We start from the raw sequence: 25,067 nt of genomic DNA on the forward strand, positions 1-25,067 counted from the left end.
CAAATAACCAAATCTACAGTGATAAATAGCGTAAGAGTTTATTAGCAGTGATGAAATGTTTGAAGATATCAAATATTTTGATCGATCTTTTAAAGATATTAAATTATTCACACAACTTTAATTTAACGCTATAACATTTATCTTAGTGGTCCATGATTACATATGAACAATCATTTTTCGCTATTACACTTTTTTCAAAAATTGCATAGAAATCTTTGTTTTGTTTTCTGGCAAATTCTATATATTTTTCTCTTTATTGATGCTCATATACTTCCGATTGTTACATTTATCTTCCATCTATTTCTAGAAAGAGTATGATGTTTTTTTGAGTTTTAGATGTGAGATACCTGCATAACTTTACATATCAACTATGAAGTCAAATAAAACAGAGAAAAGAGATGAAAACAGACCTGTAAAACTTCATATGCACTATAATATAACTTGTTTGAAGCTTTCAGCGATCGTCTCCACTCTCTAGTGAACTAGGGTTTGGGGAAAAAAGGGGAAATGAATATAGGTGCGATGTGCCTCAAAGGTTAACATATTGGATTTAATCTCCAAATAAAATTGGGTTAATTATGGAGTTGGTCATCAGAATATCATATTAATTAATATTTTTAAGGTACTTACAAATTGGTCACCAAAATTGATTTAAGAAGATTGAATTAAACATAAATGAATGAACATAAACGAACATAATCGAACGAACATAAACAAACATAACCGAACGAACATAATCGAACGTTCACGAACGTAAATGAACGAACGAGACCTATGTTCATGTTCGTTCATTTAATTAAACGAACAAAAAATATTGTTCATGTTCGTTCATTTAATAAATAAACGCACATAAACGAACTTCCCGCCGCACGGTTCACAAACGGTTCGCTGAACGTTGAGTTCATTTACATGCCTATAAATATCAAATGGGTAAATCACATAAATTGAAAAGAAAATTGTGAACATGACAAATAAAATTACTACATATATATACTACTATCATATCAAAAATATATTCATAAATTATGTGCTTTGAATTTCAATCCTTATTTATCTTGACTTGTCTACATAGATAAAAGGGAGTAATTACGTGTTGATCTTTGGAACTCCACGAGTCAACTTCAATCCCTCTTTTTCAAAGCCGCCGGGTCCTTCGACAACGATTGGAGCAGCGTTGCTCGGTTGTGAAACCAACAACCCTCGCAACATAGCCAGAGACCCTAATGCCAACGACGGCGAATACAACTTCACCATTAAATCCGCCGATGACTTGTCGGATCCGAAAATGTCTCACACCATAGCCGCCTGAATTCAACACAAAGTTCAAATAAGTAAACATACTGATAAAATTAAATGTCATTATCTCTAAAAGATTTCAATTTAAGTAATTATGTTTATGTCTTTAGTGTTGGGGAAACCGGGTTATTTCCCACACGAATGTAGTTTTAAAATTGACTTAAAACGTCAAGATCAAAACTACCAAAATTGCACAGCGGACAAACCCGTCAAATTATTGAATATTGAAACACAATGGAAAACCCCAATAAAGAACAATAATGGAGAGAACACACAAATTTACGAGGTTCAACGAAAATATCGTCTACTCCTCGAGAACCACCAACGGATGATAACTTCATTATCGATAAAATATTACAAAAAATGTAATTCCATATAATTCCTAAAATATTACAAAGTGTGAGAATGAAGAAAACAATGAGAGAGAGAACTTATTGGGATGCTTTCAAGTGAAAGTGCTTAGGCCTATTTATAGTTGAGCTTCAAGGACCAAACTTGCAAATTAATTAATAGTTTAGGGACCAAATGATAATTTTCTCATGTACACAAGTTGTAAACTTGCCAATGCTTGGTGTCCATCAATGCCACTTATCAACTTGAATTTATTCTTGTGGTAGCAAATTCAAATTTGAATTCTTGATGGTTGAAAGTTGAACTTAAATTCATGTCATTTGACTACCACTGGATTTTATCCAACTTGTAGCTTGTAAATATTTTTAACTGCATTTAAATTGATTTAAAAGTTAAATGATTATATCAATGCGCATTGCCACAAATGATTAGGACTTAAGAATTTGAGTTTGTAAGGTCAAGTTCGAAGCTTATCACCGTAACTCTTGCTGGACAATCTGTAAACTCTTATATAAATCCCAATTGGGTTTTAGGTATGCCCTAGTCCTGGAATGGGAAATCACGTCTGACTTAAATTTTTTTGTAAAAAAAAATCAATGATTATTATTATTTTTTAAAATTTTAATGACTAAAATGTAAGAGTTCCAAATTTTGGAGACCATTATGTTATCCTTAATTCTTTTATGCACGAGCAAGTATTGAAAATTATACTAGTTCGACATGAAAAATCAAAAAAAAATAATTTTTTATCAATCTAGGATAATTATAAATAGTAATATAATTTTAATACTCTCAGTTGCCTGACAATAAAACGCTCAAATATTCTTATGTAGAGCTTGAACTCGAGCCCTCTAAGGATAACAATCTCTTTAGATCTTAGTTTGTGTAAATAAAATAATAATTAATTATAAAGTTTTATTTAATTCATAGACTTATGGTGACGGTGGGAAAATAATTATATAAAAAAGTTTATTTTTCAAAAAAAAAAAATTGTAGGGGGACAATAATGAATTAATTGAAAATTTTGTATAGATTTTATTAATTTTGTATACTTCCGTTTCACTAAAATATTTTTATTGACTTTTTAAAAGTCAAATTTTTTAAACTTTGACCATAATTATTTTAAATAATTAAAATTTATTAAAAATATATTTTAAAACTACTTGATTAAAGATTTTTAAAATATAATTTTCATATTTTTATCAAAATAAATTTTAAATAATAATGAGTTAAAGTTAAAAAATTGACTAAAAAAATTAATAAGAGGCAATTTAATTGGACAAAATGAATATTTATTTATTAAACAGTGATTCAATATAGAGTTTTTATGTCAAAATAAATTAACGGTTTTAATTCAAGTATTTACGGAATTGAAAAAAAGTTTATAAGTTAGATTACTTTGACTAAATGTAGAAAAATTATTTGATTAAATTTTCAAATTTAAATACTTTTATCATGTAAAGTGGATTGAATCGTATATGTCAAGAGAAATATATATATTGTGATAATATTCGTATTAAATATATATTAATATTAAAGATATATTAACCGATCAAATCTTTCCCTTAAAAATGTGTATTTGAAAAATAGTGGCGGAGATCTCAAATACCATCCTCTCTTCCTCCATATTTTTCTTTGCGGCAGTTACCATTTTCTTGGGTGGTTATCGCATATATGTGTCAGACGTGATTATTGTTAAGAGGAGATTGCTTTGTTTTATGTTTTTTTTTTGTTCTTCTTCAAGTTTTCTCTCCTCCATGTCTGGTGCTCAGAGTTGTTGGTTGGTTCAGTTTATGTATGTTGTTGTTTCACTTATTAATGTTTTGTTTATAAGCTATCTCTAAACAATCATTGTTATGTGTAATTGAAAAGTAAAGGGATCTTTTGGTTATTTTGATCTTTCGGTTATTTTGACATTTAAAAAATATAGTAGAATTAATTTTTTTAAAAACTCACGTAGCTGACAGTTTTTTTCAAGGCTCTTTCTTTTTCTCTCTTAAAAAAATAAGAACACTATCTACTTTGGGGTTCTAATTCTTTCATCAAGAATCAAACAAGTCTTGATATCATCACAAAGCGAATTGAAGATTATACAATATTGGGATTGGATAACATTAATTATTTATTGCTTTTGGGATATTCGACTATCATAATGGAATCATCAAGTAAGTTTTCATTTAATTTACTTTAATTCTTAATAATTATGCCATGAGCTTGATTTGGTTGATTTAATTACTCTATCAAGATCATGATGTGTATTTTCTTATTGAAGATTAATTGATTTTAACATTTGGTATCGAGTCAAGTTTGATAGGAATTAAATCACCTCATAAGAAATTTGGGTATTTTTTTATTAAATGTTTCATAAGAAATTTTGGTATTTTCATATTGAAGTTACAAATTGACAATTGATTATGATATTGACGTTAGATTAATTGTTAATTAATAAAAAACAATGATATGATCCCGGTTTGATGGTGAATGGCATTGCTGTGGCAAGTAGAATTAATAACGTTGTTGTGGCAAGTGAAGTTACTGAGTATAGCTAATGGCGTTGTTGTGGCAAGTGTAGGATCACATCAAACAATTTTGTGTCATAATTTAAATCTTTAATATTTTAGTGAGTACGTTAATCACCAAAGTGGCCCACTCAAAATTCATTAAATGATTTATATTAGGTTTATAAATGTTTATTTGATGTAGCATCATAAATGATAGTTAAGAATAATAAACATTTATAGTTATTAACATGTAGTTATACGATTACCCAAAGGTAGGTCTTACTCATGGTTAATAACAATTGAAGTAGGTTATGAACTTTGTTTAATTAATATATAAGTTACATCCAAAGATGACTAGTATGTTAAAGTAAACTTAATTATTGATCTTATATATGTTATAAGAATGATGCATGTTTGATGATTGTTGGTTATGTTTAGGTTTAGCCCAAAGGTGAATTTAAATGTAATGTTTTCGTATATGTTATAGTCTAAATTGTGGTTTAAATTCAAATCAATTAATATGTAAATGTTTACGGTGGTCTCTACTATGTCAAATATGACTGTCAATAGTATCAAGTTTAATGGGCAGAACTATGATGATTGGATCAATATGTCAAGCTAAATGCTGGCCTTTTGGGACCCGATTTAGCTCTAGTTATGGATGAACCCACTAAACCGACCAATACTAGTCCGGAGGCAGACAAGAAACTGTGGGATAATTGGAAGAAAATGAATAAGCTTATGATGAGCTTACTTAAGCTTAGCATAGCGCCTAATATTAAGTCTTCCCAACCCAAGACTGAGAATGTGAGGGAATTTGTGGTTGAAATTAAAAAGTGTACTATGACAAACATTGTGGATAAGTCTGTTGGTGTTGCTCTTATTGATGATTTATCTAATAGAGAGTACACTATAGCTCACTCAATGGAAGAACACATTACTCACATGGTGAATACCTACAACTGGCTTAAAAGTTTGGATATGGATCTGGGTGAGAGAGTGTTGGTTGAATCATTCTGAAATCATAAGCGGTGGTATCTATTCTAAATGTTCTCAGCCATTTGACAATAAACATTCAAATATCTTATGTAGTGCTCGAACTCGAGCCTTCTAAGGATAATCATCTTTTTAGGTCGCTTACTTCGTGTAAATAGAAATAATAATTAATTATAAAGTTTTATAATTAATTCATAGACTTATGGTGTAGGTGGGTAAACAATTATATAAAAAAAGTTTATTTTTCAAAAACAAAATTGTAGGGGACAATAATGAATTAATTGAAAATTTTGTATATAGGTTTATTAATTTTGTACTACTTTCTTGTCACTAAACATATTTTTATTGACTTTTTAAAAGTCAAAATTTTTAAACTTTGACCATAATTATTTTAAATATTTAAAAATTAAAATTTATTAAAAATATTTTAAAACTACTTGATTAAAGATTTTTAAAATATATTTTTCATATTTTTATCAAAATAAATTTTAAATAATTATGAGTTAAAGTTAAAAAAATTGACTAAAAAATTAATAAGAGACAATTTAATTGGACAAAATGAATATTTATTTATTAAACAGTGATTTTCAATATAGAGTTTTTATGTTAAAATAAATTAACGGTTTTAATTCAAGTATTTTACCGAATTGAAAAAAAAAAGTTTATAAGTTAGATTACTTTGAATAAATGTAGAAAAATTATTTTGATTCAATTGACTGTTTTATTTAAGTTTAAATACTTTTATCATGCAAAGTGGATTGAATAGTATGTGTCAAGAAAAATATATATATAGTGATAATATTCGTATTAAATATATATTAATATTAAAGATATATTAATTGATCAAATCTTTCCCGTTAAAAAATGTATATTTTAAAAATAGTGGCAGAGTCGTTGGTTGGTTCAGTTTATATACGTTGTTGATTCACTTGTTAATAGTTTTGTTTATAGGCTATCTCTAATCGATCATTGTTATGTGTAACTGAAAAGTAGAGGGATCTTTCGGTTATTTTGGTCTTTCGATTATTTTGTTCTTTCGGTTATTTTGACATTTAAAAAATATAGTGGAATCAATTTTTTAAAAAAACTCACGTAGCTGACAGTTTTTTTTCAAGGCTCTTTCTTTTTCTCCCTTAAAAAATAAGAACACTATCTATTTTGGGTTCTAATTCTTTCATCAAGAATCAAACAAATCTAGATATCATCACAAAGTGAATTGAAGATTATACAATATTGGGATTTGATAACATTTATTATTTATTGTTTTTGGAATATTCGACTATCATAATAGAATCATCAAATAAGTTTTCATTTATTTTATTGTAATTCTTAATAATTATGACATGAACTTGATTTGATTGATTTAATTACTTTATTAAGATTGTGATGTGTATTTTCTTATTAAAGATTAATTGATTTTAACATTTGGTATCAGAGTCAAGTTTGATAGTAATTAAATCACCTCATAAGAAATTTGGGTATTTTTTATTATAGGTTTCAATTATATGATCTCGGTTTGATGGTGAATGGAGTTGTTGTGGCAAGTAGAGTTAATGACGTTGCAGTGGCTAGTGAAGTTACCGAGGTAAGTATAGCTAATGACGTTGCCGTGGCAAGTGTAGGACCACATCAAACAATTTTGGGTCATATTTAAATCTTTAATATTTTAGTGAGTACGTTAACACCAAAGTGACCCACTCAAATTCATTAAATGATTTATATTAGTTTATAATGTTTATTTGATGTATCATCATAAATTACATTTAAGAATAATAAACATTTATATTATTAACATGTAGTTATACGATTACCCAAAGGTAGATCTTACTCATGGTTAATAACAATTGAAGTAGGTTACGAACTTTGTTTAATTAATATATAAGTTACATCCAAAGATGACTTGTATGTTAAAGTAAACTTAATTATTGACCTTATATATGTTATAAGAATAATGCATGTTTGATGATTGTTGGTTATGTTTAGATTTAGCCCAAATGTGAATTTAAATGTAATGTTTTGGTATATGTTATAGTCTGAATTGTGGTTTAAATTCAAATCAATTAATATGTAAGATGTAATGTTTACAGTGTTCTTTACTATGTCAAATATGACTTTCAATGGTATCAAGTTTAATGGGCAGAACTATGATGATTGGATCAATATGTCAAGCTAAATGTTGGCCTTTTGGGACCCGATTAGCTCTAGTTATGGATGAACCCACTAAACCGACCAATACTAGTCCAGAGGTAGACAAGAAACTATGGGAGAATTGGGAGAAATTGAATAGCTTATGATGATTTCTTAAGTTTAGCATAGCGCTAATATTAACCTTCCCAGTCCAAGACTGAGAATGTAAGGGAATTTGTGCTGAAATTAAGAAGTGTACTATGACAGACATTGTGGATAAGTATGTTGTCGTTGTTCTTATTGATGATTTATCTAATAGAGAGTACAATATAGCTCAGTCATGGAATAACACATTACTCAAATGGTGAATACCTACAATTAGCTTAAAAGTTTGGATATGGATCTTGGTGAGAGGGTGTGGTTGAGTTCATGCTGAATCATGTAAGGTAATGATTTCAAGCAATTTTGGAGAACATACAACCAACTTAAGGAATAATGGTCTTTTTCGGATACTAAGGTCATGCTCTTGCAAGATGAGGCAAGGCAGAGGGAAAACCTTAAGGTCAAACTTCCCAAGCCAATTTTGCCTATTGTGATAATTCAACGCTGATTCTAGTGGCAACAAAGCTCCAGTAAGAAATGAAAGAACAAGGGAAAGTATCCATTTAATTTGCAACCCGGTTAAGGGCAATGAGGGGTTGAAAATATACTGAAATATTTCTTTGGCAACAAACCTGGGCACAAGAAGGTTGATTGCCCAAAGAGAAAAACATGGTTGAAAGATAAGTATATATTTTGTTTCAGTGTACTTTGAATCAAATCTGATTGAGGTACCTTCTAATACTTGGTGGTTGATATTAGTGTGACGACTCATGTTTATAATGTTATGTAGGGTTACCTAAATATCCACCGAATATCGGAAAGTGAAAGCTTTCTATTTATGGGAAACATGATGAAGGTTAGAATTGAAAGTGTAAGGACATATAGAATTGTGTTAGATATGATCTATTGTCTTGATCTAGAGAAGTGTCTATATGTTTAATATGCTCTAGAAATCTGTTTTTGTTTCTATTGGATATTTTAGGATTTGATTTAGGACTGGGCATGGTTGTTTTCATTGTATCGTGGAACAAACCTTAGTGGTACTGGTTTATTTTCGGATACTTTGTATTGTTTCAATCTAAATTGTACTTTTTTAATTCCATGTTTAATGTTGATGTTTAATGTGATGTTGGTATGAAAAGGAATATACTCAACGATGTTCTATTGTATGGCATAAAAGACTCGGTCATGTATCCAAAGAAATGAATTTGAGGCTAATTAAAAATAGAGTTTTCTCTCAATTGGATTTTACCGATTAGAATGATACTTGTGTGGATTACATTAAGGGTAAGAAATCAAACATGTATCAAAACATGTTGCCACAAGGATTAGTGAATTACTTGATTTAATACACTAAATATTTGTGGTCCTTTCGATGTACCGTCTTGAGGCGATGAGAGGTATTTTATCACCTTCATTGATGATTACTCTAGGTATATACCTATATTTACTGTATGAAAGAACTTAATCAGTTGATGTCCTTGAGACATTCATTACAGAGGTTGAGAGGTAATTAAATAGAAAGCTTAAGTAATATGTTCCGATAGAGGTGATGAATATTATGGAAAGACATTGGAAGTTGGACAAATTCCAGGTCCATTTAAGAAACTCCTTGAGTCTAAGGCATTTGTGTTCAGTATACAATGCCCAGATTGCTATATCAAAATGGTGCAGCAGAAAGGTGTAATCGTACATTGATGGAAATGGTGAGAAGTATGATGAAGGTTGTGGGAAGCAGTTATAATCATTTTGTGTATGTAGATGATATTTTTCTTGCCGCTAGTGATCGTGGATTATTGCATGTGAAGGGCTACCTTTCTAGCAACTTTAAGATGAAGGTATGGGTGGGCTTCCTATGTGATCAGAATATAAATATTTCAGGATAAATTACAAGGAATTTTGGGATTGTCTCAAAAAGGCTTAAAGCAACAAAGTTCTAGAAATATTTAAGATGGAATCATGTACACCTAGTCCAGTTCCATCCATAAATGAGATAATTTTAGTAGTCCCAATGTCCAAATAACGACATGGAGCGCAAAGAAATGGATAATATCCCTTATACTTATTTAGTCGGGAGTTTGATGTATGCTCAGACATGTACTAGGTTGGATATAAGCTTTGAGGTCGGTATGTTGGGTCATCATCATCAAATTCTGGACTGGTTCATTGGAGAGCTACAAAAAAGGTTTTAAGGTACTTGCAAGGCACTAAGGATCACATGCTCACATATAGAAAACTAGTAAACTTAAGGTTGTTGGTTACTCGGACTTGAACTATGTTGGATGTTCGGATACCTGGAAGTCTATATTCGTCTATGTTTTCCTTCTAGCTAATGGAATTGTCTCGTGGAAGAGTAGTAAGCAATTTGTTATTGTTACTTCCATTATGGAGGCTAAAGTTGTAGCATATTTTGAAGTTACAATTCAATCGTTATGGTTGCGCAATTTTGTTGATGGTTTAGGCATCGTTGGTACCATTGTTAAACCGATGAGGATTTATTGTGATAATGAAACAATTTTATTCTTCTCCAAGAACGATATATACTCCAAGGGTGTCAAACATATGGATTTAAAGTATCTATCTATCCAAGGGTGCCAAGGATATGATTTCGGATTCGTTGACTAAAGGACTAGCTCCTAAGACATTTATTGGTCATGTTAGTGAAATGGGAGTAGTCGCGAAGTCCTTGTATAGCGGATGATTAGTCATACATGTATGAATATATGTCTAGCACATTTATGTTTGTTTAATACTATAGATATCGATGTTTGTTTGGATTTTGCTTATCTATTAATCATATTTAGTTATGCATATTTGTTATGATTATAGATATAAGATCTTATTTTAAGACATTTTCGAATAAGTTATTTTCGAGTGTCTATCTTATTAATTTGTGTTTGTTGAATTGGATTCACCTGTAATACATGGAAATAATTGGGACGTTTGTCAGGCCTGTGACCGCCATGATTAGGTCGGTTTAGCTCTTACGAAGTTGTGACTTGTATATTACATTATTTAAGTGAGCTTAAATTATGTTAATATGTTATATACTTGTTATATATGAATCAAGTGGGAGAATGTTAGAAATTTTGATTTCTAATATTGATTTATATAATTTAAGTAATTAATAATTGTTGTTATACACACAATGATAATTAGTGTAGTATTGAGGAGACAATTATCGGGTGTAAATACTTTCGTCCTATACTGTGAAAATATAAGTTTGAATGGTGTTATGTGTAACTGGAAAGTAGAGGACATTTCGATTATTTTGACATTTCGATTATTTTGTGATTTAAAAAATAGTAGAATTAATTTTTTTTTTAAAAAGACTCACGTGGACAATAGTTTTTTTTCAAAGCTCTTTCTTTTTATCTCTTAAAAAAAAGAACTCTCTATTTTGGGATTCTGATTCTTTCATCAGAATCAAACAGATCTGATATCATCACAAGATAATTGAGGATTATGCAGTATTGTAATTGAATAACTTTATTATTTCTTGCTTTTAGGATATTCGACTATCATAATAAAATGACCAAGTAAATTTTCATTTATTTTACTGTAATTCTTAATAATTATGTCATGAGCTTAATTTGGTTGATTTAATTATCCTTTCAAGATACTTATGTGTTAATTGTTTCATCATATAAAATTAATTGATTTTAACCAATAACAGTATACGTAAAGTGGAAATGTAATTAAGATGGGATTTTATCAATAGAAAGAATGGATCATAATCGTAATCGTAATTATCTCCCATAAACTACATAATTCAAAGTAAAACTACATAAACATGACAAAGAAACTCATCGAGTCAACGAAGAAGATGATGATCTTCACTCAACTTGTTTACATACACAAACACAGAGCAAAATCCCTCCCATATTATTGTTTCAACGAAGAAGAGACCATCTTTCGAAACTCATCAACTTCAAACCTCTTTTTTCAAATCCCTGGTCGTCGTTCCGTCGGCACGGGCGGAGACAGCCTTGGTTGACGGTGTAAGCAGCCCTCGCAGCACGGCGAGGAACCCAAGCGCTATAAAAGGAAAGTACATCATCGCCAGTTTATCCGCCATAGGCTTCTTGGATCCCAGCATGTCTCCCACCATAGCCGTCTGAAAATTTCAGCAGAGCGTAATTAGAACCGAGCTTAGAGGAAAGGGACGGAGATTCAGATTAATTTACCGTGGAGGTAGCTAGGGCGGAGCCAAAGATGAGGCAGGTGGATTTGAACCAAGGCTTGGAGTTCAACAACCCGTAAAGGTTGATCATAGCGAGCGGCCAGACAAAGAAAATCTCCAGCTTCATGAGCGCCATGAAAAAAGCAGGCTGCTCCAGCAGCAAGTAATCCTGGTGCTCCGTCGTGTACCATTTGTACAGACGGACGAGGACGGCGGGGACGGCGGATTCCGGCAGAAGGGCTTGGGCGTCGAGCAACGGAGGAACCAACGACATGGACAAGAATGTTAGCAACAGAATCGCATCCACCACTTTGCCTATGAATCCCATGTTTCTCTTTTCGACGATCACTGTTTTTGTTTTTGATTCTCCTGCAAGTGATTTGGTGCTCTAATATTTGATTTGACTTTGGCGGAGAGTGGTGGTGGGTGGATTAGTTATGACACTATTATATTTGGTAAAAAGCAGCCACGTTTGACGAGACGAATAAAAAATAGGTATATTACGTGTTTAGTACTTAAATTATTAATTTTGGTCTTTCTTAATACTTCAGCTTTTAATTTTTTAAAATTATACTTAATATTTAATTTTTATTTCCTTTTAGTACTCCACTGTAAAAACTTACACATCTAATACCTAAACTATTAATTTTTTTCCGGTTTAGTACATATACGTTCAATTTTATTCAAAATTTAACGTTAAATAATTTTGAATACGAATACTAAAATGAAATAAAATTTAAAATTTAGGCATGGTTTTGAAAAAAATACTAAAACGAACTAAAATTGATAGTTTATGTACTAAATGCATAATTTGCCCTAAAAATATATGAAATGAAATGGGGAATTTTTTTCCTTAATCGGCGGCTCCGCTGCGATCAAAATACATACTAAACCAGTCAATTTTGATTTCTTGGTCATACTTTTGACTAACGGGCATATCCTTGTAAGTTTTCTAGTTATGATCTAATATCTTTGAAGATTTATTTTAAAAATAGGTGTTTAAAATATGTTTTTTTTATTTTTATTTTACGAGTTATGAAACTCGCATATTAAAAGCCTCCAAACCCTTAAGAAATTACATCATTATCATGTTAGAATTACACACCTGATTGTATGTATGTCGGCAAGATACATAGTTCATGAAGTAACCATTTGTTGAATGGCCAAGTGAAGAAAGTTGACGATGATGTGTTGCCAAGCTCCATATTATCTTAATAATTAAGAATTAAGGAGGCCATAAACGTGTTAAAAGATAGGGTGGCAGCTGTCCAAAGAATATTTTTTTTTGCATGTTGCCAACGTTGGCAATTGCATGAAGGAAGCAAGTGTACGGCAGCAAAATGAAATGATAGCATCCTTAATGCTTAACCATTATGCATCCTGAAACAACCACTGAAATATGATGTACGTGAGTAGTGAATGAAAGAAAGAAAAAACCGAGAGTTAGAGAGAGAGCTTAGCAAAGCTATTAGAGAGAGGGTGAAGCTTAGCGAAGCTATATTGGTGGTGTTTGTAAATTAGTAGCAGCTAGTGTTGTAGTATCAGAGTAACGTCGTTGTAATGTATTTTGTCACATATCAATAATAGTTTTGAGTTATAAAGTATCGAAGTGCCCACCTACGCTTTCAACGTATCACAAATAATCACATTAAAAAAACGATTCAAGGCTTCAATTATCCGAGAACCAGGGATGGGCCGCGGGTAGTCGTACCTAAAATTTTAAAATTACTATATATTTTAAATATTTTATATGTATTCTTTTATTGAAAATCTATTTTCGTCCTATAAAACTTTACATGTTCAAATTCGCTCCTAAAATTTTATAAGTTCAAATTCACTCCTACACAAATTTGCATTTGTCCCTACCGAGAAGTGTATGTTGGGATTATCATTATACAGGTGTTATCGCAATGGTTTGTTTGAAAATATTTTTCTATCTGATTTTTAGTTTCACATTTATAACATACCGTGAGTGTATTTGATTTGGGGAAGTCTTACGTGCGGCAGGTTAATATACGACTAAGGAAATACGTTACTGGAAATATTATTTTTTAATATTTTCGGTAAAAATTACCTAAAACATTATTATTTCTACTGAAAATATTATTATTGGGCGCTTTACCGAATTTGTTAACATATTTGGTAAAACGCTACCTAAAACATTATTTTTTTATCGAAAATGCTAATATTGGGCACTTTACTGGAAATGTTAAAAAAACATTAATGTTTTAGGTAAAAAAAATAATGTTTTTGGTAATTTTTTTACTGAAAATGTTAAAAAATAATAACATTTTTGATAGCGTCTTTCCTTATCGTATATTAGGATTGCCGTACGGCATAACCCCTCATTTGGTGTTATTCAATTTTTTGTTGAAGTATGTTATTGTACTGATTTGATCAGTTTACTTACTTTATTAACCTTTTATCTTAATGTAAACATTTATTGAGCCAAAACAAACAGGTTCCCTATAAAGGAAAACGTCATTGCATTTTATCTTAATTGGGATGAGTCACCGCATTATATTATTGTATAATATATAAAATTACGTTTATATTATCTACAATTTCTAGGCAAGAAATATCAACGACAATACAACTCTTAATTTTACACGGCACTTAGGTTTTACGTATTATAACAAGAGTTACTCTTTGCAATTTTTCTTTAAAATACAACTCATAAACCTGTTCAGGTTCTTTGCTAGCAGTAGCTAATTCTCTTTTTTATATATAAAAGTACAAGGATAAATTATGTTTTAGTACCTAAACTATCAGTTTTAATACGTGTTAATACTTAAACTTTCATTTTTTTCAAAACCATATCTAAGTTTGTTTTATTTTAGTACCATGTCGTTAACAACTTTAGTTTTTTTTTTTAATTTTAGTATCTCATTTAAAATTTAACGTTAAATTTTGAAAAAAATTGAATGTTTAGGTATTAAACGCGTTAAGTTTTTAATGACGTGATACTAAAATGAAATGAAAACTAAACATTAGGTATGGTTTTGAAAAAAATTGAAAGTTTATATACTAAATCGGACCAAACTGATAGTTTAGGTACTAAACGCATTAAGTTTTTAGCCACGTGATACTAATTATGTATGATTTTGAAAAAATTAAAAGTTTAGGTGTTAAAACGGACCAAAACTTTTAGTTTAGGTATTAAACGCGTATTTTACCACAACAAAACTCTTAGTAAAATGTTAAAATTATTAGAGATTTTAATTAGAAATTAATTTCATCCGGTTCTGAAAGTTTGTGGCGTGATTCATCTGGAGAAAATTAAAATTTAGTGAGAGAAAAAATGGAGATATGTAACGGTAGTGTACATGTTTATTGTTTAGGGTTTAGTGTATATATATATTAAAACTAGGTTTTCTAGAGATCTGGGCAGCTTTCTTTTGTTTTTGTATGTACGGAGAAGGAAAACTTTAGAAATCGATGATGGGTTCTCCTATTGTGAGATTGCGTTCAACCGTCCATGGCAGATCAAAGAGCTTTGCCGTAACGAATTTGAAGATCTTGTTCACGTTGATGTTGTATGCAGCAATTGAAAAGAAGAGTGTAGCATTTAGGGCCTTCGCATATGCTCTTGCCTGTCATGAAAACCCAAAAACCGAACCATTATCGTCCGGGGATATACTCGTAGATCGGTTTCCGGTACCGGATTCCGATGTTTGGAAGACATAACATGCCTCTCCGGTGTTCTTAAAATGGTTCTATCAAACAAGAATGGTAAGACCAATTTTCCTGACTAGCAATCTTCCACTGCAAATCGATAGGAAGTTGAATGAAATCGTCGAATTTGGTTCCAATCAAAATCGGTATCGCCATCTGCGTAATCAAGTGTCGCAATAATCAACGTACAATAGAGTTCCCAAACGATGGTAAATGATGAAAAATGTGAAAACCTGATTCCATTTCCTTGCTTCTTGATACCAGCTTATGACACTGCAACCACAGAATACATAAACAAAATCAATTCAGAATATTACCCAGATTTCAAAATTCAAGGAGCTAATTGTTGATGATCATACTTGGTTAAAGTGCATCTGCTTGTTAGATCAAACATGAAAAGAATTGCTGCAGAATCTTGGCAAGCTAGGGGAATGTGATTTGGTGATTTCTCTGCTCCTGCATTTCCAGTTTCAAAAATAAATAAAGTTTCTTATATATTGTTGTAATTTTGTTTAAAAAATGGCATACCATCAACTTCCCAGATACTGTAATATATTCTTGCTCCTTCTACAATAAATGTTTTGTCCATCAAATTCAACCCTTTCTCTTGATTGTCTTCTTGTTCATCTTTCTCATCCCCAATATATTTCACCTTCGAAAGACAATGAAAAGATGTGCATTCAATTAACAAACATATCAGTGTTTGTAGATTTGGTCTTGGAGCTAACCAGAAAACTGGTTTTACCAATTTGAGGGTCACCCAAGAGGCTGATCTTCAACGGAACCAAATCCGAGTCCTTAAGATCTTGGCGGCCGCTACTATGGCAAACGGGCGACGGCGGCGTAGTGAGGTTAGTCGACGCCGTGGAACCGTCGGCGGCGGGGGTGGCAGCACGTGGTAATATACGGTACCCGATAGGATTTCCCGGGGAACACATGAGGAGTCTGTCCCAAAAACAACAAAAGCACCGCCGCAGAAGCAGAACGCGACGCTGGACTCTGAGCCTGAAGCTGCTTTTAGCCAATTTGGGGGCGATCTGGGTCATAATTCCTCACTCTCGATGGCCTCGGACTGTATGGATTTCGACCATGAAATCTAAATCCCCAGGGCTGTATAAATTCTCGTGATTTTTCAAAACCTTGTGGATATTCTTGGAAAAAGCGCTCCAATTTTCAGTTTCAACTGACGAATGGGAGACCTTTTTAGCGACTGCTTAAACGGGACGGTTGCCCGGCATTAGGAACGAATCATTTTCAGTTAGTCAAATTAACTGATCGGATTGGAATTTAATTTGATCAGTCGGTTTGATAATTAGCTATTAGATCAATGTGTTTAATTTTTTGGCCAAATTACGTGTTTAGTACCTAATCTATCAGTTATGGCCCATTTTAGTACCTAAACTTTTAGTTTTTCAAAATTATACCTAAAGTTTAGTTTTTGTTTCATTTTAGTACCCACCGCTAAAAACTTTAGTTTTGTTTCATTTTAGTACCCGTTTAAAATTTAACGTTAAGTTTAAAAAAATTGAAAATTTAGGTATTAAAACGGACCAAAATTGATAGAGAACGCGTTAAGTTTTTAACGGCGGTATACTAAAATGAAATGAAAACTAAATGTTAGGTATGAATTTAAAAAATTTGAAAGTTAAGGTACTAAAATGGATTAAAACTGATAGTTTAGGTACTAATGGTGTAGTTTATCCTATTTTTTTAATAGTCTAAGGTAATTATAAGATAATAATATACACATAATCTTTCTTAATCGTTGACAATATACACACCCTATAGATGCAGTTGCTCAAACTCGAGACCTCACGGGAGAGCAATACTTACTTTAACCACTGAGATACTCGATTAACCAAATTAATTGAAATATTAGATATTTAGTGTATTATATATTATATATATTTTAATAGAATAAGACACAATTATTTTTCAACTACATTAAATTCATTAAACTTAATCAAACAAACTTAATTCAATTGAAAAATGTTACATCTAGTACACATAAATTAATCAAACTAAAAGTTTTAGAATGTTTTGAGTAATTTAAAAACCGATTGAATTAATAGATTTTATTTATTTCAGTTAATAATTTTTATCTAATTAAATAAAAATAATGCATTTACTTTAATTTTGATTAATTTGAATTGATCGAGAATCGAATTAATCAATTGAATACGTTTACTTCTTTATGTATTGACCTGAGGGTTATTTCCGCAACTTTCTAGGTCCAAAATCAATTTGGTTTAGTGGTCTAATATCCCATAAATGGATTGAGGCCCAATCAAGTCCAAACCAGTAAAATTAGTCCAATAGGTCATGCGGGTAAAAAAATTTGTCCATTAGGTTGTCTCAAAGATGAAAAATTATTAGATCAACCTGGTTTACCACGCCATCCGTGGTCTCAGCCAATAATATTATTTCATCTTATTTTTTTTTTCAATGTAAATCTTCACATATTTCAAACGTGTAAATAAAGAATTGGCAGTTACTTGGAAGTTATTTTAAAATTGATAAATGTGATTCACTGGGGCCATAAGTGATGTGGTGAGTCGGGATCATGAAATAATTTCTCCTCAAATATTAATTTGAAATCTACGAGAAATGTTCCAGTGCAGGTAAACTCATCACGTTCACATGTTGAGTTCACCCCAAATAATATTTTTATTCAAACTCGTCACGTCGAAGCGATGAGTTTCAAAAAATATAATTTTTTATTAAAATTTTATCACATCATAATGACAAGTTCTAATAAAAAAATATATTCTAATTCGTTGTAACAAATGTCGTAGTTTCCAAATAAAATATCTGATGCCATATTAGGCTAAATAATTAGTTCGTCTATAGTATTGGGCCAATTTTACAAGTCCAAGCCAGTTAAAGGTGCAATAGTCCAAGGTGTTTTCTTTAGAGCCCAAGGTATTATATTAGACTTAGATATTTATTAAAATATATTATCTGTATTTTAAAATTACTAACCAAAATATCATTGTATTATTAAATTAAATTTAAACATATTTTAAAATATATATATATATGATACCGGTTACTTTGAGGTTAAAATAGTAAAAGTTCATAAATTATCTTATTCTACTTAATTATTTATGATTTCATCTAAGAATTGTCTAGTTTTTAGTAATACTAGAACAATCAAATTATAATATAATAATCACTGTAAATTTATATTAAATAAATGATTAAAACACAATATATAAAAATTAACTCAAAACATAATGCAATACATAATGTATTACAAACTTAAAATATAATAATCATGTGTTTATTTTTTTATTGTTAAGTTGACCTCTCATGTAATTATTTATTTTAAAAATATATTAATAATATTTTAATTTTTATCTCACATTATCAACAAACATAACATAAACACTCCAATATGACTATATAAGCTAACCCTATTAAGCTCTTCAACTCATAGAACTAATATGTGTTAAATTACGATGTTAGTCCTAATAATTTTATTTTTAAAATTTTTAAAATGCTAAGGAGCGGATGGCGATCTGCGCCTGTCCTTATGTGGCATCAGCTCGGATATAGTATTAGCTCGAGCGAAACCCCAAAAAAATGTTAAATCGATAAAATTTGACGAAACAATGTCTGACAAATAATTATTTATTGTCAGCGTGATTTTTCGGTAAAATGACCCAAAAGGTGGGTGCTGAGTTGACAAGATCATGTAAGTTTTTTAAAAATTAAATTCTGACTTCACATTCCATTGAGGTTATTATAGATAATTATTATCAACTATATTGGGTTGAATAATGATCAAACCCAACTAATTCATGCTCATTATCCCACTTCTTTGAATACGTGGCTCATAGTTTTTGTTTAAGAAGTTGGTACAATTATTATTCATTAAAGATTTATTAAATAAATATTTAGATTCATTAATGGATTTAATGGTTATAGCTAATCATGTTATCTTATTCTGCGTGGGTTCGAAATTAAACAATTAAATAAAGTATTAAACTCAAACTAGATTCGAAATTAATATAGCATCTCTTTTAATATTAATAACACATTTAACTTTCAAACATTTATATATTTTATCAATTTCACTATGATCAGCTTAATGAGGCTGGACACGTGTCCATTAGTTATTTATTTTGCCGATGGTGCCGACCTTAAAATTTTTCGTGCACACTCTGAAATTTGAGTTTTCTTTAATTAGTTATTTATTTTACGAACGGTGTCCACATTGAAATTTTATTTGTACTCTTTTTATTTAAAAATTTTATGTTATTACTAAAAAATATTTTTGGATCCGCCACCGACTGTCGTGGACAATGGAGCTCTAATAGATTGGATTTATGAATTTGTATTGATTCCCTAACACAAAACACAAAAAAGGAAGATTTGAAGTTCCAACAGATCAAATCAAACTGTTTCTGTTTTTGTATTTCTAAGAAGGTGAACTTGTTTGACCATATGAGAAACTATGGCTGTTCTATTGTTTACTCTCATTACTGTTCTTTCTCTTCAACATCTGCTTAATCTCTGCTTCTTTCCTATCTACAAAGTCAATTATCTGCTTAAAGCTCTTCGTCGCGCGGATGGACCGTCGGCTCGACCTCGAAGGCTCGATCGTCTCGACATTGCTTTCCTCGTCTTCGGGGATGAACCGGCGGTACTGAGCAAAGACTCTGCAAAAGAATATGATGAGAGCAGACGCACAAGCAATGCCACATATGAGGAACAGGCCCCAAAAGCTGTTGAGGGAGAGTTGGTTCTCGCCAACTTGATTAACTTGCGACACGCACTCGCTGTGCGTCAACCATTTGTTACGTATTTTCTCGAGATCGCCGTTCTCCGAGAGCTGCAGGATTGCAGTCGACATATCGACCGCGAGAGGGGAGTCCCTTTGGAAAGCCTGAAAACACGAATGGCGAACGACGATTAAGTCAGATTACATTTCGGACGTGAAACATAGAGTTGTGACGCCATAAAATGGACGTTAGAAATGTAACGTTGATACTTACGAAGCCCCATCCGCTCTTCGTAAATTCGGGGCCAACAATTTGGTATTGACAGTTGGTGGTCGATAAGAAGAGCTCGACGTAAGGGAGCTCGTCGACAATGGCAGCTACTCCGCCCTTCTTCGGTCCAAGCTCAAGGGCTCTGAGATATGCCTCTGGATTTTTTAAATGAACTATCCTAGATTGTGCTATACTGAGTTCGTCAACCAAATACTTCAAAGCAAACGAACCGTCTTGGATTCCGATAGGTTCGGTACTTGAGATCAAGCTATCAATCCCTCGAATCCCCGATGTTAGCTGCTGCACCGTGAGTATCGATGTTAAACTAGCAGTGTAGCTCGAGTTAATGATCAGAACTATGAATAGCCATATGATCAACACCAATCGTCCCAAAGTGCTCACGGTGGTTTCTCCTGCATTAGACCGAAACAGAGGATTTTACGCGTTCGTGACATGGAATTTCGTCGAAGCATAGAGGGCTAATGATTTACTTACTGTGCGAGAAAAACATCGTCGAGAAGCTAAACCTGCAATTAGGGAAAACAGACGTCAACACAATCGCTACGTCTAGTTCATAACAAATCCGAGCCTAGTGTTGCAGCCTCGGTTAACATGCACCAGAAGGATGAAATGCAGACTCTTTGTAAAGAAAAATGCACTTGATCATGCATAATTATGGTTTTCGTAATATGACACTGTAATTTATTGCCAATGAGGTAATTAATAGACTAACCAACAAATTGTTATAAGCTGTTGCCTCGGAGGACCGCGAAATTCTTGGTTCATCCGGTGCTCGAGAATCCACACGACAGCTCCGACAAAGAGAAAGAATGCAGCAGTGACAAACCACATTTCTCTAGTAAATGGCTTGAGGAACGCCCAAGGGCTTGATTTGGCCTCCTTCACTGGCGCAACAACGACGAGTCCGGATTCCATATAAGGCTGCGTAAAGTCTACGATCTTTGTCCTGTTCGTTACGATAGTAACATCTCCAACTGCAGCATCATATACCTAAAGAATAAGGCAGCTAGTCAAGATAGTTCCTAGAACCTCGATCTTGAGCGGGGGAGCCGAAAGCCTCGGACCGTTGCTCAAAATCGGATTAGCTAAATTCGAAGGGCAACCAGTTAAAGCAGATACTCACGTTTTGAGAAACCTTGTAGACAAGGTCATCATAGCTCGGATTTCTTTTACCATCCCCGAATAACATATACGTGTGAGGGACTGCATACGGGAGCAAGCTTATCGCTGCTTCGAAGACATCAATGCAGTATCCTCTTACACCCTGAGGACTCTTGTCTTTCGAGGCAAACTCTTTATAACCGACTCGGTTGGGTACAGCGATTCGCAGAGGCTGCCCATTGTTAGGAAATACCCATCCCCTTGGCGTTGCGGTAGTGTCACCGGGCCATATCACACTGTAAAGATGTTGACTGCCAGTAGATACATTGGGAGGCTTTGAATATAAGGTCTCCGGGGGAACGATCGAGAGATGAGAATAATTCGACCAATAGCCTATTCTACGAGTTCCGGTTCCAACAACATTAAGAACATCATATGCAGGATGAACTAGATGTTTATCTGGATTAAACTGAACCTGACCACTTAGACCAGTGAAGTTCATTCTCAGAAGTGTTTGAAGAAGTTTTTCGCCGCCATTAAACACACGAAGCGATGCTAGATTCAGCATGCTGCCATTGGTATCGTGCAGATTCGGGTCACTAGAGAACGACAAATTTCCGCCTTCGTAGAGAAAAGCCTCGAGGGCGTGTGCGGCCAACCAAACCGAATCATAAGCATAAAGTGCATAAGAATTGAAGCCTTCATGACCTGCACTTCCCTTGTACTTCAGGTTGTTCCACTTAGACATAAAACTCTTCTTCAGATCAGTATCGGGGGTGTAATGACGGAGAGCGATGACTCCTTGCAAGAGATTCATCGTGTCGGGATCGACCGACTCCTTCGAATCCATGTACGAAGGAAGCCAGTCCGTAGCAATCCAAACATAGCCATCACTCATCATACTAAGAGACTTAGCAACAGAGAAGATATTCACACCAGTGTCTGGATTAACATGAACTACATAAACTCGAGACTCCATCAGGTTAACCTGGACGAGCAAGTCATTGAGCTTACTCGCGGTGTCTCCGGGGACAAAGGCGGCCTTATACGAAATCCTGGCACGTTTTGCCGCCAGGGCATCACCCAAAACAGAAATCCCACCTCTCCCATAATCATCATCCACATATATAGCTATCACTTCCCTCCAACCGTAGTAATGGACTATATCGGCGATCGCATACATTTGGAAGTAGTCGCTGTGCGTAGTCCGGACGAATACGGGTACTGCATCGACGAAAGAGTCGGATCCGTTGCTCCAAACGAGAGAAGAGGGACATGAAGCTCATTAACAACATGAGAGATAACATGAGCTATACTGGAGGATTGCGGACCGATCGCGACGAGAACATCACTCTCCATTAGCTGCAAAGCTACACAAACAAAGACAGCAGGCTAAAGTTGAGTTGATCATCAATAAAATCTCTTTAAAACAGAAGATTAGTGCAAATTAATAGATTTTTATATTACAGTGCCACAAGTATCAGACGTTTTAGGCACAAATTGAAGGGTATATAAGAGAAAAACACACACCTTCCATGGTTCCAACAAATCCACTGCAATTTGTGTCACGGACAACGAGTTTCAATTGAAGCCCATTAAGAATGTTGGCATTGGAGTTGACGTCATCAATGGCGGCTTCAATCGCAGGCTGTGCTGCTCTTCCAATGACTGAATTCAACGTGAACAAAGCTCCAATATTTATAACTTTTGGCTTCAAAGAAGAAGAAGAAGAGTTCGAAGAAGCTGAAACATTCACAGTGCTGCAGATGACTCCAACAGGGATGCATAGGAACCAAAGACTCAACAACATGAAAATTCTTCTGATGAATCTGGGAATCAACAAGACCTCATCCATGTCTTCTTATGACCAAAAACAAAACAAAAAAAAATCTTGTCTTTGAAACAAGACAAACTGGATTTTTCCTGTCTCAGATTATCATGAATTCAAGATTCCAAGCACCACCTGCCGACAAAGGTAAGCAAAAACGTGAACAGAAGCAATCAAGGAGAAATACATGCACTTCTGGGGATGAAACCAACATGGGGTTTTACTAAAATTGTCAACAACAGTTTAAAAATGAAGGATGAAAAGAACAGCAGTGAGGTTTTTTTTTCTTAAAAAAAATCTAACAAAAATGATTCGAAATACCCAAGATTTTTTTAGCACTTACAAGATCCAAAGCTCACATCCTAATATCCCATGGTACAGCTCAAAGAATTTAATAATATACAAGTGCTAAAATTGACACGGAAAACCAACACATGCAAAAGCCAATCAGCTAAGAGAAAAAACAATAATATATAAAGAATATAACTAATTATTCAATATATATATATATATATATATATACAGAATTGAGTTTGAAGAACAACTTGCCATTAACATATTACTCAATGCTTTAACAAAGGGTTTTGAGGGCTTAAGTAAGGCATACGATTCCCTGTCTTTTTTCCATTGTTAATGTCTGTTTCCATGGCTGGCTGTTCTACTTCTACCATACAAATTCCCACCCTTTTCCTTTTAATTTTTTTATATTATATTATGTTAGCCTTTTTAGTGTAGTAGTAACGAATCTTTGTTTCATTAATCACTGGTTCACGTCATGCTTTTACTTACGGCAAACATTGCATAGGTGTGCTGTTTGCCTTGTCGAAATTTTAAAATTAAGTGACTAAAACAGAAATAGAGAAAACTTTGATTGACCAAAACAGTAGTTTACCAAAGTATAAAGTATATAAACGTTAAGGTCATCTCCAACCCTCATCTTTACTTTACAACATCTCTATATCTACCCTAAAGATGAAACAATAATTTATTTCCAGCATTATCTCTACATATAATAAAAAAACCAAAAATCAAAAAGAAAAAAAAATCCTCAACATACAAATTAGAAGAAGAAAAAATTGTAGCGCAACTACAGTGCAACACCAGTTGTAGCGTGCACTATAGCCCTACGCTACAATCCAACATAACAATGACGATGGGCTAGAGCATAGAATCATCTCCAAAGTGGAGATGAATGTCACTCCAACGATGCGCTGGAGATGACCTAAGTAGTAGTTCCATTTGAGCTGTTGGAGACTTGGTGAATCTAATCTTTCCACTAAAATATATATTTCTTATTAACCATAGGCGAGTATCACTCAGTATTTATTTAAAGATAACTCTTAAGTATTTGACTTTGAAGATTTGCATTTTCGGTATTTTTTGATGTTAGAATCCTAGATCTCAATGAACAATAACAATCCATTTATCATCGAGGTCTTTTGATTAAAGGGATGATTGTGATCCCTTACGGTTCCGAGTTCGAATACTAGTGATTGCATGATATTTGAATATTTATTGTCAAATGAAAAATAGTATTTAGAACAATACTACCATTTTAATCCCTCTATATTAATAAAAATTATTATTAAATTATTTTAAAATTTTGGGAATTAAAATTTATATCTAAGAATTAAATAATAATTGGCCAATTGATGCTTCATATATATTTTTTTGAATACAAAGACCATAAGAAAATTAAATTAAGATTTTTGAGTCAACTCATAAATTGGCAACGGCTCTTTAAAAATTAATTCTATAATAAATATCTGTCCAAAAGTCTAGGTTATGGGCCAAGTTTGTCAAATTTGATTGAACACGTGTCATTTGAATAAAATTATTTAAATTATTAAAATATGTATAACATATTTTTTTATTAGTCTATTAATTTT

General features: G+C 32.6%; 3 protein-coding genes across 4 annotated transcripts; all 3 read right to left on the reverse strand.

The window, feature by feature from the left end:
* Positions 1–1,099: 1,099 nt before the first annotated feature.
* On the reverse strand, positions 1,100–11,963 carry LOC120184292 (sigma intracellular receptor 2-like). 2 transcript variants are annotated; one of them, XM_039188794.1, is made up of 2 exons: positions 11,561–11,963; positions 1,100–1,305 (listed from the first exon to the last, which is right to left on the reverse strand). In XM_039188794.1, exons 1-2 carry the CDS (start codon positions 11,882–11,884, stop codon positions 1,291–1,293), a joined length of 339 nt encoding a protein of 112 aa, XP_039044725.1. In that variant the 5' UTR covers positions 11,885–11,963; the 3' UTR covers positions 1,100–1,290. The 2 variants fall into 2 exon arrangements, with proteins under 2 accessions (XP_039044725.1, XP_039044724.1); XM_039188793.1 differs by lacking the exon at positions 1,100–1,305 and adding an exon at positions 11,140–11,490.
* A 3,483-nt stretch (positions 11,964–15,446) lies between these two features.
* On the reverse strand, positions 15,447–16,284 carry LOC120184307. Its single transcript, XM_039188807.1, has 3 exons — positions 15,960–16,284; positions 15,591–15,883; positions 15,447–15,504 (listed from the first exon to the last, which is right to left on the reverse strand). The coding sequence occupies exons 1-2, from the start codon at positions 16,275–16,277 to the stop codon at positions 15,722–15,724; spliced, it is 480 nt and encodes a 159-aa protein (XP_039044738.1). The 5' UTR covers positions 16,278–16,284; the 3' UTR covers positions 15,447–15,504; positions 15,591–15,721.
* A 3,267-nt stretch (positions 16,285–19,551) lies between these two features.
* Positions 19,552–23,449, reverse strand: LOC120184335 (glutamate receptor 3.4-like). The gene is given in 7 exon segments (XM_039188831.1): positions 19,552–20,122; positions 20,232–20,641; positions 20,724–20,755; positions 20,962–21,239; positions 21,373–22,565; positions 22,568–22,720; positions 22,881–23,449. Coding segments are annotated over 7 exon segments (2,814 nt in total). The 5' UTR covers positions 23,206–23,449; the 3' UTR covers positions 19,552–19,699.
* Between the last annotated feature and the right edge of the window lie 1,618 nt (positions 23,450–25,067).

The sequence above is a fragment of the Hibiscus syriacus genome, unplaced genomic scaffold (assembly GCF_006381635.1).
Source record: "Hibiscus syriacus cultivar Baekdansim isolate YM2019G1 unplaced genomic scaffold, ASM638163v2 tig00112864_pilon, whole genome shotgun sequence".
NCBI lineage: Eukaryota > Viridiplantae > Streptophyta > Magnoliopsida > Malvales > Malvaceae > Hibiscus > Hibiscus syriacus.

What these genes read in the sequence shown, in the direction of transcription:
- LOC120184292 (XM_039188793.1), bottom strand. Translation starts at nt 11,884, where the DNA reads ATGGGATTCATAGGCAAAGTGGTGGATGCGATTCTGTTGCTAACATTC. An exon ending in CCGCCCTAGCTACCTCCACG is followed by an intron (nt 11,491 to 11,560) that starts GTAAATTAATCT and finishes TGAAATTTTCAG; the next exon opens with ACGGCTATGGTGGGAGACAT.
- LOC120184307 (XM_039188807.1), bottom strand. Translation starts at nt 16,277, where the DNA reads ATGACCCAGATCGCCCCCAAATTGGCTAAAAGCAGCTTCAGGCTCAGA. An exon ending in TTGGTAAAACCAGTTTTCTG is followed by an intron (nt 15,884 to 15,959) that starts GTTAGCTCCAAG and finishes TGTCTTTCGAAG; the next exon opens with GTGAAATATATTGGGGATGA.